General features: G+C 40.9%; 1 protein-coding gene across 2 annotated transcripts in view; it reads left to right on the forward strand.

Moving 5' to 3' along the window:
- SCP2 (sterol carrier protein 2) overlaps nt 1-14,894 on the forward strand; it is a 66,062-nt gene that overhangs the window by 30,990 nt on the left and 20,178 nt on the right. The window contains exons 9-12 of one of the 2 annotated variants that reach the window (XM_073593505.1): nt 2,293-2,443; nt 2,852-2,999; nt 6,574-6,681; nt 12,698-12,854. In XM_073593505.1, coding sequence (XP_073449606.1) covers nt 2,293-2,443; nt 2,852-2,999; nt 6,574-6,681; nt 12,698-12,854 — 564 coding nt within the window. The remainder of the gene's footprint in view (nt 1-2,292; nt 2,444-2,851; nt 3,000-6,573; nt 6,682-12,697; nt 12,855-14,894) is intronic. The other variant, XM_073593506.1, reaches the window with a different exon arrangement.

Raw genomic sequence — 14,894 nt, forward strand, 5'->3', positions numbered from 1 at the left:
AGCGGAGACGGACCTGCAACTTTAAAATCTAAAAAAAAACTAACAAAATCAGCGCTTCACTTGGTAAAAATTGGAATCAAAATTGCATAGTGTATGGGGGGCTATGTTCGCCAACAGAAACAAAACAATGGTAATGCACTCACAACCTTCATTGTGAAACGGGCATAGAATTCTCAATCTCAATGTGAAGCCGTCAGTAGTGATAGACCCGACTGGAGCTGCTGGGATCATGGAGAGGCAATAGATGCCAGTAATAAGATCCAGAGAAACTGTCCGAGAGCCTCCGCGGGAACCTCTGAAGAACTGTCAGATGGAGCTGTCAAAAGCCTGGGTGCTAGTAGCCAATCAGGAACTGTAGAGGCAAAACCACGCCTCATCAGCTGATGAAGGAGGTGTGGTTTTGCTGGCAGTGCCTCTCTGTACACTGCTGTATAGCAAGTGGCCTCCTCCCTTTCCCACCTGTCACTGGTTCTCAAGAGCTTCACAGCAAATGGACTCCTAGCTACCAGTGATGCCGACAGTGGGCAGAGCCTGATGGCAAACAGAAAAAACACGTTCCCTTCACCTTTTTGGATGCTTGGCGGTGTAAATATTTTGGGAGAGGAGTTTCCCTGGGGGGCTAGTTTCTTTCTTTCTTTCTTTCTTTCTTTCTTTCTTTCTTTCTTTCTTTCTTTCTTTCTTTCTTTCTTTCTTTCTTTCTTTCTTTCTTTCTTTCTTTCTTTCTTCCTTCCTTCCTTCCTTCCTTCCTTCCTTCCTTCCTTCCTTCCTTCCTTCCTTCCTTCCTTCCTTCCTTCCTTCCTTCCTTCCTTCCTTCCTTCCTTCCTGTTTTATTATAATTTTTATATTTGTCAAGGGTATACTGTACATGATAGTGTGGGCCTTTGTCAGGGTCACCTTGTTTGGTCATATTGGCTCAGTGAATGGTTATCCGCTTTACGACCACCCCATAGCAGATTTACTGCTACAGGGCAGCTGGCTCTGTGCAGAATCGTGTGTGTGTGTGTGTGTGTGTGTGATATACGTGATTCTGCGCTTCCGGATCGCCACCAGGACCCACCAATTGTAAACAAGGCAGATTGTCATTCTATATGTACAGAAGACCCGGATCCTGGAACACCAATCCATGTCTTCAAGTAGTAAAAGCACCTCCCCACAGTTAGTAAGCACTCCCCACCCCCTAGGGGTGTGTGTGTGTGTGTGTATGTGTGTATATATATATCTATATCTATAGTTTTTTAAGAGCATGTTCTCTATTAAAATATTAGCAGGTCACCAACAACTGTCACATTTTCTGGAAGTAAGAAGTACCGTATTTCCCTTCACTTGTCTTGTTGCATCACTCACTTATAGAGCGTGGCCTGAAGACTCCACATTTTACTGAATTCTGACCGACCTCGGTGCTGCACATTTTCTGTATTTGCAGAGACACAGGTCTCAGTACACAAGTGCTACTTTGGAAAATGTTTGTAAAGCACAACTGTCACAAGCAGGGCCTGGACAAGGGGTGGGCTGGAGGGGCGGTTGCCCTGACCTAGGCACACATTTTAACCCTTTGATCGCCCCTGATGTTAATCCCTTCCCTGTCAGTGACAGTACATATTTTATCACTGGTCAGTTGGGTGTCCAATTTGTCCGTCTCAGTCCCGCTATAAGCCGTAGATCACCGTCATTACTAGTAAACAGTCTAAATAAATGTATCCTATAGTTTGCAGACGCTGTAACTTTTGTGCAAACCAGTCAACCAGAAGGAGTGGACCTGATGGAGAACAAGTGTTTCTGAATCCCCATCAGGCTGCTTTCTGTTTGAGAACTGTAGCAGCAAGGAGGAGGTACTGTAGCTCAGCTGCACTGTGTATGATTGCCCTATGGACCCTCTGGCCTCAATGCACACTCTGTGCTTGTCTCAAGATAATGTACCTGTCTGCAGCACGTATATGAATCTGTCACCCATGCTGACATTTGTCCTGCAGAGCCACAATGGCAATATAAAGCATGCCATAAAAACCTTTATGAATGCCCCAGTGTATGTGAGGCCCGCTATGTAACAGGGCAGCAACCTGGACATCTGGTGACCAGAAGATGAGCCGGCAGACTCTGACAACACATGTACAGCAGATAGAAATAACCCTGCACCCTAAATGCGTAGACAGGAGCACCCATCCTGTGTAGCTGCTGCAGTGATGCAATGTCCTGCATCAGTAACTGAAGTGATCGACCTAGTAATGATTGTGTTAATATTGTTCTCATCTACTTTGGGTATATCTGGGTCCTTGATTTTTTTTTTTTTTGCAGCCCAACTTCAGACGGAGCAGCAGCTGCTGTAGTGGTTAGTGAGGACTTTGTTCATAAACACAGTTTGGAGAACCAGGCAGTAGAAATCCTGGCACAGGAGATGGTCACAGATACCCCCAGTACATTTGAGGAGAACAGCTCCATTAAACTGGTAAGATTGGGGTACTTGAAATCTTCCCGTAAATGTTCGGACAGTTGACATTTGTTCATAGAAACATGCTTCCCCATATTGTAATCCACTTATGTAATGTATAGCAAAATGACTGTACTTTTCACTGCCTCTGCAGATTCCATGATGCTGCCCCAACTCCAGTCTACTCAATGGACTTCTATACATTTGAATGATAGTCACTGTGAGCGCTCCCCCTCCCCCATGCTTAACCAAATCAGCTCCAGAAAATGTACCCCCCCCTGATCAGGCTGTTTTTTGCGATACGACACTTACTTTACTTTTACTTTAACTGACAATTGTGTGAAGCTAGACATATAAAACATGTCTCCTCTGGACATTTGCTTTACCGTTAAAGCATTTTCTGTCTTGTTCTTGTTTTCCTAACAGGTTGGCTTTGACATGACTAAGACTGCAGTTGACCGCTGTTATCAGAAGACTGGTGTAAGGCCAGAAGATGTGGATGTGATTGAACTTCATGATTGCTTCTCTGCTAATGAGCTCATTACATATGAAGCACTGGGACTCTGTCCTATAGGTGGGCCGTCCCTTCCAACCTTTGTTACAATATAAAGACCTACACTATATTGTCAAAAGTATTGGGACGCCTGCCTTTACACACACATGAACTTTAATGGCATCCCAGTCTTAGTTCATAGGGTTCAATATTGAGTTGGCCCACCCTTTGCAGCTATAACAGCTTCAACTCTTCCGGGAAGGCTGTCCACAAGGTTTAGGATTGTGTCTGTGGGAATGTTTTACCATTCTTCCAAAAGTGCATTTGTGAGATCAGGCAGTGATGTTGGACAGTAACGCCTGGCTTGCAGTCTCTGCTGTAATTGTATCCCAAAGGGATGAAGTCGGGACTCATCCTGTGCAGTCCTTTCAAGTTCCTCCACCCTAAACTCGCTCATCCATGTCTTTATGGACCTTGCTTTGTGTACTGGTCCAAATCATTTGGTGGAGGGGGGATTATGGTGTGGAGTTGGTTTTCAGGGGTTGAGCTTGGCCCCTTAGTTCCAGTGAAGGAAACTCTTAAGGCATCAGCATACCAAGACAATTTCATGCGGCCAAATTTGTGGGAACAGTTTGGGGATGGCTCCTTCCTGTTCCAACATGCTTGCACACCAGTGCACAAACAAGGTCCATAAAGACATGAATGAGCGAGTTTGAGGTGCAGAGTCCTGACCTCAACCCGATAAAACACCTTTTGGGATGATTTAGAGCGGAGACTGTGAGCCAGACCTTCTCGTCCAACATCAGTGCCTGACCACACAAATGCGCTTCTGGAAGAATGGTCAAACATTCCCATAGTCACACTCCTAAACCTTGTGGACGGCCTTACCAGAAGAGTTGTTATAGCTGCATAGGGTGGGCCAACTCCATATTGAACCCTATGGACTAAGACTGGAATGCCATTAATGTTCATATGTGTGTAAAGGCAGGTGTCCCAATACTTTTGGTAATGTAGTTCTGTGCTTTAAAAGGGCACTATAATCACTTTCTCTTAGTTTTTTTTTTTAAGTTTACAAGGTCACTTTGCCCACCCCTGACCTGTTGAGATTCACCTTTTTGTGTCCCCTTATCAACCTCTCTGCTTGTCTTTTAGACATGGGTAAGCATGCGACCTTCTATTCCTCCCAAGAGGCAATGCTTGGGCCTAAGCAAATCTCCTGGCCCAGACAATGTCACATGGAAGAAAGGAGAAGGTTTATAACCCTGTGAAAGGTTTAACAAGGGCCAACACAAAACTTGCACAGGGATTACAGTTATGGCTCCAACAGAGGAACAGATCTGCAGGCTAAGGTAAGTATGAAGGGATAAGGAAAGGTGGACTAGTAAGAGAACCTCCACTTTAAATCATAATGGCATCAAACTACCCAAATGACCCTGATCAAAAGTTTACACACCCTGGTGATTTTGACCTGATAACATGCACACAAGTTGACACAAAGGGGTTGGAATGGCTATTAAAGGTAACCATCCTCACCTGTGATCTGTTTGCTTGTAATGTGTGTGTGTGTGTGTGTGTGTGTATAAAGGGTTAATGAGTTTCTGGACTCCTGACAGGCCCTTGCATCTTTCATCCAGTCTTGCACTGACGTTTCTGGATTCAGAGTCATGGAGAAAGCAAAAGAATTGTCAAAGGATCTGCGGGAAAAGGTAACTGAACTGTATAAAACAGGAAAGGGATATAAAAAGATATCCAAGGAATTGAGAATGCCAATCAGCAGTGTTCAAACTCTAATCAAGAAGTGGAAAATGAGGGGTTCGGTTGAAACCAAACCACGGTCAGGTAGACCAACTAAAATTTCAGCCACAGCTGCCAGGAAAATTGTTTTAGATGCAAAGAAAAACCCACAAATAACTTCAGGTGAAATACAGGACTCTCTGAAAACATGTGGTGTGGCTGTTTCAAGATGCACAATAGTGCCTCCTGCACTTGAAGAAAGATGGGCTGCATGGTCGAGTCGCAGAAGAAAGTCATTACTACGCAAAAGCCACAAAGTATCCCACTTACAATATGCCAAACAGCACAGAGACAAGCCTCAAACCTTCTGGCATAAAGTCATTTGGAGTGATGAGACCAAAATTTAGCTTTTTGGACACAACCATAAACGCTACATTTGGGGAGGAGTCAACAAGGCCTATGATGAAAGGTACAGAGGTGGATCGCTGATGTTTTGTGGATGTGTGAGTTACAAAGGCACAGGAAATTTGGTCAAAATTGTTGGCAATATGAATGCCGTATGTTATCAAAAAATACTAGAGGAACATTTGCATTCATCACCCAGGAAGCTGCTCATGGGACGTACTTGGATATTCCAATGATCCAAAAAATGACATGACAATGATCCAAAACACAAGAACAAGTCGACCTGTCATTGGCTACAGCAGAATAAAGTGAAGGTTCTGGAGTGGCCATCTCAGTCTCCTGACCTCAATATCATTGAGCCACTCTGGGGAGATCTCAAACGTGCAGTTCATGCAAGACAGCCCAAGAATTTACAGGAACTGGAGGCTTTTTGCCAAGAGGAATGTTCAGCTTTACCATCTGAGAAGATTAAAGAGCCTCATCCACAAATACCACAAAAGACTTCAAGCTGTCATTGATGTTAAAGGGGGCAGTACACGGTATTAAGAACTAGGGTATGTAAACTTATGATCAGGGTCATTTTGGGTAGTTTCTGTTGCCATTATGATTTAAAAAGCGTAAACACAGTTGATTGATAATAAATGGCTTCAGACAAACACTAACCATGGGTGAAAAGTTTTTGTGTTATGACTCATATTCTCTGAAAAATGGCCAAGAAATCATAAATTCTGCCAGGGTATGTAAACTTATGAGCACAACTGTACAGCTGGATAAAACAAAAAAAAAAAAAAAACCTGCCTGGAGAAGTCTTGGAGTTGGGCATAGAAAGAGGAGATAAGCAATCTAGAGAGCAGGAGGGTTTGGGTGATATTTGGAGACAAATTGGTGATGTAGCTCAGGGCGGAGTTTTAAATGGCTTTGTATGTTAATATATTGAGTTTTATTTGTTGGGCAATGGGAGGCCAGTGGAGGGATCGGCAGAGAGGGGTAGCAGACACAGAGTGGTTGCTGAAGTTGAGTCTGGCAGCAGCATTCAGGATAGACTGAAGAGGGGATCGACTGCGTAGAGGTAGGCCTGTAAGCCGGGAGTTACAATAGCCAAGGATTTCAACCATTTATTTTGCAGATTAAGTTAAAGTAGAACAACTCCTCCTCCTCCTATTACATTTTTTTTTTTTTTTTTTTTTTTTTTTTTGCCACCTGTGTCCCATATTGGAATGCTTCACTCAAACTATTACAGTGGCCATCGTATCTGGGGAAATATATATAATTTTAGAACTCTTTCAAGGAGGGGATTTCTTTTCAATCCAGGGAGAGTTCCCACTCACTACTTGTATTTGTGGGACAGAAAGTGCATTCACAACCAGGACACCAACCACAAGAGGAAAAAAAAAAGTAAAGAAGTTTGGACTTCTACTTTGGGCATTTGTAAAAAAAAAAATTAAAAATAAATAAAATTGATATGAGCACATTGTGATTGGTAGGTTTAATTAAAGGCCATGTGATTTCTTTTAAGGGCAAGCCGGGAAATTGATTGACAGAGGAGACAATACATATGGAGGACAGTGGGTCATCAATCCAAGCGGTGGACTTATCTCCAAAGGACATCCTCTGGGAGCAACAGGTCAGATATGAAGTGTTATGACCATGTGGAAAAGTTCAGTGTCTGCATTAGTGAGGAGGAATATGTAAGGATACCCATAGAGATTACATATGGAACTGACAATTTTTTGGGCAAATGCTGGTTTGCCTAGGAGATATTTATAAAGCATCTTTCATGGATGAACATCCTCTCTCTGTGTAGACTATATACAGCACAGTGATGAAGTTCCTACTGTGACCCAGAGACGGGTGATGTGGCAGAGCTGCTCCAGGCTTTGGAAGGGTCCTAACAATCCTGAGAGCCAGAGCCAGCTGCTCACACCCCTTCCCCAGCTGGGCACTCCAGTGGGTGCTGTAGCAGTACAGCACAGAGCAGGGACTTATTGTCACTGCTGTTTGCGCTGAGAACTGAGTAGTCATGTGATCGCTCAGTTCTTGGGCTTGGAGCTGATATAGGCCAGCTGCAGCATGGAGGTGAGTGTGTGTTTGTTTTTTTTTTGTTTTTTTATAATATATATACTCCCAAACATCTCCTTTTTTAAGGGATTGGCTAAAAGATTAAGGCAGAATTTTTCTATTTTTTATTAATTAAATAGTACATTGTCTTGGATATCTGTACATTAGACCGGAAAGAAGGACAGTCCCTCACAATGAGGTATGTCTACCGCTGTTGTCTGAAACAGCGGCTGCTAGGATTAAGGTGATTGGCTAGCAGGTGGATGTAGGTTTAGTAGTTATAGGATTCACTTTAACCACTTCAGCCCTGGAAGAATTTACCCCCTTCCTGACCAGAGCACTTTTTGCGATTTGGCACTGCGTCGCTTTAACAATTGCGCGGTCGTGCGACGTGGCTCCCATACAAAATTGATATCCTTTTTTTTCCCACAAATAGAGCTTTCTTTTGGTGGTATTTGATCACTCCTGCACTTTTTATTTTTTGTGCTATAAACCTAAAAAGAGCGACAATTTTGAAAAATGCATTATTTTTTACTTTTTGCTATAATAAATATCCCCCAAAAATATATAAAAAAAACAATTTTTTTCCTCAGGTTAGGCCGATACGTATTCTTCTACATATTTTTGGTTAAAAAAAATCGCAATAAGCGACTATTGATCGGTTTGCGCAAAAGTTATAGCGTTTACAAAATGGGGGATAGTTTTATGGCATTTTTATTAAAATTTTTTTTTTTTTTTTATTGTGACTGCGACATTATGGCGGACACATCGGACATTTTTGACACATTTTTGGAACCATTGTCATTTATACAGCAATCAGTGCTATACAAATGCACTGATTCCTATGTAAATGACACTGGCAGTGAAGGGGTTAACCACTAGGTGGCAGTGTAGGGGTTAAGTGTGTCCTAGGGGCGTGTTTCTAACTGTGAGGGGCATGGCTGTGTGTGACATGTGACTGATCTCTGCTCCGATGACAGGGAGCAGAGATCCAGTGACACTGTCACTAGGCAGAATGGGGAGATGCTGTTTACATCGGCATCTCCCCGTTCTTCCTCCCCGTGAGGAGATCGTGGGTATGCCCGCGGCGATCGAGTCCGCGGGACCTGTGACCCGACTCGTGGAGCTTGCCGCGTGCGCGCCTGCTGGCCGCCTCTTAAAGGGGAATGTACAGGTATGTGGTTTTGCCTGTACGAGCCCTTCTGCCACAGTATATCTGCGTGAGGCGGTCGGCAATCGGTTAAGGAGTAACTTTTTTTTTTTGTTTTTGTTTTTTTTTTCTTGATATACATTAAGACATCCGCACTGAAAACATGGTGTCTTTGTTCATTCCTAATGAGTATAAAGAAGTATCTTTTAACTTGATATTGCTCCTGCACGCTCTGCAGTTTTTTGGTTTTATCATAAGAGTCATGTGGGATTAGTACTCCTCCCAACTACGGACGCTGTGAAGACTCTTCTTAGCCAATCAGTTGAATTGTAGTAAAAATGAGAATCCTAGGCTCTACTTTACCTTACTTGTGTATTACTGAATGAATGTTTATACAAAGTCCTTTTTGGTGTCTTCCACCTCCTTTTATATTTTATAATATTCCATGGGAATGTTACATTTTTACAGGTTTTACCTTTTTTTAATAAAGCATTTTATGCTGTGATTTGATGTAGAATAACTACTACAGTCTTACTTTGGATAATACAAACAATTTACTTCGTCTTCATAAACTAACTGTATAGTGTAAATTCAACACTGAGGTTAAACGAGAAAAACAAGCTCAATGTCTTATCATTTATGTTCTGCTTTATTCAAGGTGTTCTATTGCTGGGATAGCATAAAGGGGCAAAAGTAAAAGAAATAAACATTTTTTGGTGTGTGTGTGTGTGTGTGTGTGTGTGTGTGTGTGTGTAAATAATTCTAAATTAATAATAATAATAATATTATTCCCTTTCAATATTTACAAACAACTAATCAAGCTAAATCCTGGGTGTAGACTTTAAAAAAATTTTTTAAGGCTGATATTTATTTATTTTTATTTTTTTTCACTTTAAAATAATTAAACATGCCATTCTTGCTCTATGCAGAGTGGCCTTGTTGAGGGGGCCCTCATGCAGGCCTGAACCAGGGGTCCATAGACACACAGCGCGGCTTGGCCCTGCCCCCTGCTCCCTCCTCACAGGATTTGATTGACAGCAACAGAAGCCAATTGCTCCCACTGCTGCCTCTGTGTTCTGTGAATACCAGGAGAGAGAGCTGCACTGCTGCAGCTGCGAACAGCACTGGAATGGAAGAGGATTCAGGTAAGTATTTAAGGAAGGGGGGCAGCTGATCATGGAAGGTTTTTATAGCTTAATGCAGAGAAAACCTGTATTCCTTAAACTGCACAATTTTTGGGGAGTGTTGTCATCCTTCCCATTGTGTTGTGTGGGGTTTGTTTTTTTTTTTTTTTTTTTATCAAACTACTCAAACACTCCCAGTCTCTGATGTCTATAACATAAAGGCTAATCATTCCGTAGTCCAAAATAAGAACCCTAAAGGGGGGCTTTGAGATAAAGCAGGACGTGTGCTGAAGACACAGGACAGCTCTGAATTTCTGACAAAAAACAAAAATGCTTTTTAACAGACCAAAAATGAGTAAATAAGAGTTAATTTTGGGGATTTACATCTACTTTAAGTGATTTTATGCTGTACATTTCTCATTCTGAATAGTGTACTACTTTTACATTAGACTGACATTATTGAAGTAAAGATCTGAGTCTATAAATAATGCAGAGCACATAAACAGGCCTTGACTTACAAATACAATGCATACTTTGCACACAAATATTTGTGTGAAAGGGCAGATTAGGTGTAAGCATTGCCTGAGACTGTGGTCAGGTCCATCTCTTATCTGCTCATATATATATATTATTATGGATATAATGGAGTTTGCTCTCCTTTTTTATCTGTATGGAGGCAGGGAGACTTTACAATGTGTACCTTGAACTTCACTCCCCTATTAGTTTTCCCTCTGACACAGATCAGATACCAGAGATAAACCAACAACATAGATTTGATCCACTGGAGTAAACTGGTGAAATTGTATCTGTTCCATAAGGTCAGAGGTCTTTATTTTCTAACTATGATAATAACCAGGCTTGGATTCAAAACATAATGAACTCCTGTCCCGGATCAGCCCAGATCCCAGCGGTGGGCGCCCCTGAGCCCAGATCCCAGCGGTGATTGTACCTGAGCTTACAGGCCAGTGAACTGATCTGACCAGCTTATTTTAACTGCCTTCTGCCTCTTTCCTCCTATCACAGTCCAGTGGATAACTCTGGTATCCTACTAGGAGGGGTGTGTGTGTGTATATATGTGTGTATATATAATATATATATATTGTGTGTGTGTGTGTATATCTGTTTGTCCATCTAAACTGCATGTAGAGTCCTCTTGTGTGAATATTGCTAAATGGAATGTTCTCAGGCTATATTCTCTGTAGATTGAATGGTATTCAGTAAAATAAAAATAAAGACAGGAGTGGGGAAAACGCGGCATTGTGGCCACTAGATGGAGTTGAGGAGCATACTTTTTTCCAATGATACTCAACACCATCTAGTATCCATAATGCAGTATTTTCCCTATTCACAAAGTTTATTTTTCAATAAATAACAATTAATCTGCAGAAAATATAGGTTTAAAACCTTTGATTTCGCACATTTACATGCCAGCTTGTTAGTTTTTCAGCTAGCCATTCATCTTAACGGGCATTCTTGTCATATTCTATTGCATTCAAGCCAGAATAGGATCGATTTGAATGGAAAATGCAGCATCTGCTTTGCCTGCAGTTCAAACACCCATAGATCAGACATTGCTACTTCCAAAGATATACTGTACAATGCAAAGCAGGTGAAATGCAGCTCCTGAACCATTGTGTACTGCTTCATTATATTCAAAAGGGTTTTACTGACGTGCATTTGATGTGTTCCAAACACACATCAAATGCAGGTAAACAGCATCTGTCGATGTTGGCCCTAATAGACCTTGTATCTATGAATGGTACGCTGTGGTTATGGTTAGGGGAGGAGACGCTGACAATCCATACACTTGGAGCTCACATTGCTGATCAGAGCCCTGTGCAGGGGGATTGTCAGACTGCTGGAGACCCAGATGTCCAGCATAAGTGCAGCATTTAGCTCAAATGTATAGTGTGTGTGTGTGTGTGTATCTGTATATAATATAATATTATTATATATATATATATATATATATATATATATATATATATATATATATATATATATATATATATATATATATATATATATATATATATTTCACACACCAAAATCTTCTTAAGTTTTTTTTTTTTTTACATGTGTGGCCATGTTTGCAGCCTCTGTGAAAAGCTACATGTGGTAGATCACTGTTCAGAGGCCTTTAATGGGTGCTTCTGAGGCAAATTGTCACCTCCTCAGTCTCTCTAAGCCTAGGTTCACACCGGGCTGATTTGGCATACCATTTGACAAACTGCATGCCAAATCGGCGGCTATTGACAGCAATGGCACCATCGGAATCGGATTCCCAAAAGTAGTTTGTGTACTACTTTTAGAGACTGGGTGCAATTTCAATAGACATCCATGCAAGAACCCGCACAGATGTCTCTGAAATGGCCCCTCAAAGTCAGACTGACATGTGGGTATGAAATCGTGCGAGTTCAGCTCCACAGCAGTGTTAACCTAGGCTCAGGGCCAGTTCACACCACATGCAGTCCAGTGCGTCAAAACGCGCATGCGGAAAAGCATCGAACGCACCTGGACTGGGTTTCTATGGTGTGAGAAAATATAAATACATTATAAAGTTTTTTTTTTTTTTTTTTTTTTTTATTACAGTTTCACTTTAATAGAGGTATTGAAGAGGTGATGTACGGTCAAATGCCTCTAAAAAGTGATCCGCCACATCACTTTTCCAAGGGTCTGCAAACGCGGCAACAAGTCCTAAGGGTGTTTACACAAAAGATTTGGGTGTGCAGTTATTTGGAGAGAGTTTAAACAAGCATAGAGACTAGTTACTAATTAGGAAATGAGAGGAGCAGGATGAAAACATATATTTTCTTGAATAAAATTCAAGTCCATTTACTCCTAAGTCGATTGTTAAACATTTTTAACAGTACTTTGTCATTTATCATGCTATCGAATGTAACCATAAAAAAAATTTCTTATGAATATTCATACAAACATTTGTCTGTGACCAGCTTTACAGTATGTATTTTATAGTGAGAGTGTATAGATAGAGAGAAAATTTATATATATATATATATATATATATATATATATATATATATATATATATATATATATATATATATATTTTTTTTTTTTTTTTTTTTTTTTTTTTTAATAACGTTCAGATTTTTTTGGTGTACACTGTTGCATTATCTGATTTTCCCATTTGACTGTCATTAATGAGTGCTTGTATTAGAGAACCTGGGCTATGTGAAGAAGGGGTTAATAAGACTGACAGTTGCACATTGTGTCCAGCAGAGTGCGGTGAAGAGCCGGAAGCAGATCCCTGACTCTCTCTCTCTCTCTCTCTCCTGTGTTCACAGGCCTGGCTCAGTGTGCAGAACTCTGCTGGCAGCTCAGAGGTCAGGCCGGGAAAAGGCAAGTTCCAGGAGCCAAGCTAGCCCTGCAGCACAATATTGGACTCGGGGGAGCCGTGGTGGTCACCTTATACAAGATGGGATTCCAGGATGCAGAGCCCAGGTGAGCCGCCTATACTCCTCCATCAGTTTTTCTATGCCCTGTGCTTAGTGGATCAATGTAATCTAGGCTGCACTACTGTTATCCCTTCTACCAATTATATAAGACTTGTGTATTCGGACGCAGCTTATGCAGATTAACCTTTGCTATTCGTGTGTGCGGTCACTGATCATCAGCTGGGAGGAGGAGAGTATGACTGCAGCCCCATTGTGGTTTTATCATGTCTGCATTGTGTGTGTGAAAGCCTGGATGTATGAATAAAGTCCTGCAAGTAATGCAGAAAATCGCCTACAGGTCAGGGCGTGAGGAAGTGATGGATTGTGGGTAATGTTTTATTTAGAGAAGCAAAACTGCCTTTATCATGTGACCAGCATCTCTGATTAGAAGTCTTTTAACCATCTCAAAATTATGCAACTAAAAAGATGATATTGATGATACTTTTTTTTTTTTTTTTTTTTTTCCCAATCCAGGATTGTTGCATTTAAACATCCAAAGTTGCAAATAATTAGAATTACAAAGTGTTCCATTTCATTTGGATTTTTAATAAGTGCAGCAATCTCGGATTGACATTTTGACATTTTTCTACATATGGCCTTTGGGAGGGCTTTTGCATTGATAGATCAACTGATATGCTTTTCACTCCACCTGTTTGGGGAGAGAGAAAAAAACATATATAGATTTAATTAAAAAAAACAACAAAAAAAGTGTGTGTGTGTGTATATATGTGTGTGTGTGTGTGTGTATATGTATGTATATATATATATATATATATATATATATATATATATATATATATATATATATATATATATATATATATATATATATATATATATATATATATATATATATATATATAAATTTTTTTTTTTTTTTTTTTTTTTTTTTTCTTCATGAACTTCGAGAAACTGAACAGGCATGGAGGTGTTCTGTGTACTTGGAAAATTTTCCAATTGTACATTTTATTACAGCCATTAATATAGTGCTGACAATGTACACAGTGCTTTACATGCTGTACATTCACATTAGTCCCTGCCCTCCCTCAGGCTGGGTTCACACTAGTGAGAATTGGATGCGGTCCCCTCACATTCAATTCGCAATCGCAGGTGATTTTGACTGGCTCTCTATGGGGCAAATTTGCACATGAGTCCTGTGCGTCTTTTGGTCCAAATTTGGGCTGAAATTGGACCTGAAACGGTGAACGCGGACGCACCGGAAACCCCTGCTGTGAGCCACGTGCGAAGGTAGTGTGTACCCAGCCTCGGAGAACTCTCCCATCCTTATCTCATACATACACATACTAGGGACAATTTAGACAGGAGGCAGTTGATCTACCAGCATGTCTTTTGGAGTGTGGGAGGAAACCTACACAAGTCCAGGAAGAACATGCAAACTCCATGCAGATAACATCCTGTCCAGGATTTGAACCAAGGACCCCATTGCTGCAAGGCAGCTTATCTATAATGTAGATTGAACTTTAAAGGAAACATTGCTAAGGCTACCCATACACAGTTAGATTTGTCATTCAGCCTATGGGCCAAACAAGTGAAAATCAGTAGATTTCTCCATCCACAATACAACAATATTCACTAGCAGATATTTATTCATTTTATTTGAGGTACTTGTAGTGCTGATAAATTACACAACACTTTACATATTGTATATTCACATCGAGTCCCTGCCCTCAAGGCGCTTACTATTATTCTGGGGGCCAATTTTAGACATTGACCTCTCCTCCTGAAAATGCTAGTTGCCTGGCTTCCATGCTAATGGTTTTTGGTTCAGTACATTGTCTCGAACCTGGAACAAATCTAGAAATTGGGAATGCAGGTTTTTCTTCCAGTCATTCACTCTCTGCTTATTCTGAGCTAATGAAGTATTGAAGGCAAACCCAGCCAGGCATCGGACTGACTATAAATATTCTAGAACTGGCCACATCTCCTAATCTGAAGACTGGAGGAACCGGTGATGGGATGAAGGAGAATTAATTCTTCCTTTTCAGGTGATCACAGCATCCATCATGTACTGAAAATACATGAAGAC

Source organism: Aquarana catesbeiana, linkage group LG07 (genome assembly GCF_042186555.1).
Source record: "Aquarana catesbeiana isolate 2022-GZ linkage group LG07, ASM4218655v1, whole genome shotgun sequence".
Classification (NCBI taxonomy): Eukaryota; Metazoa; Chordata; class Amphibia; order Anura; family Ranidae; genus Aquarana; species Aquarana catesbeiana.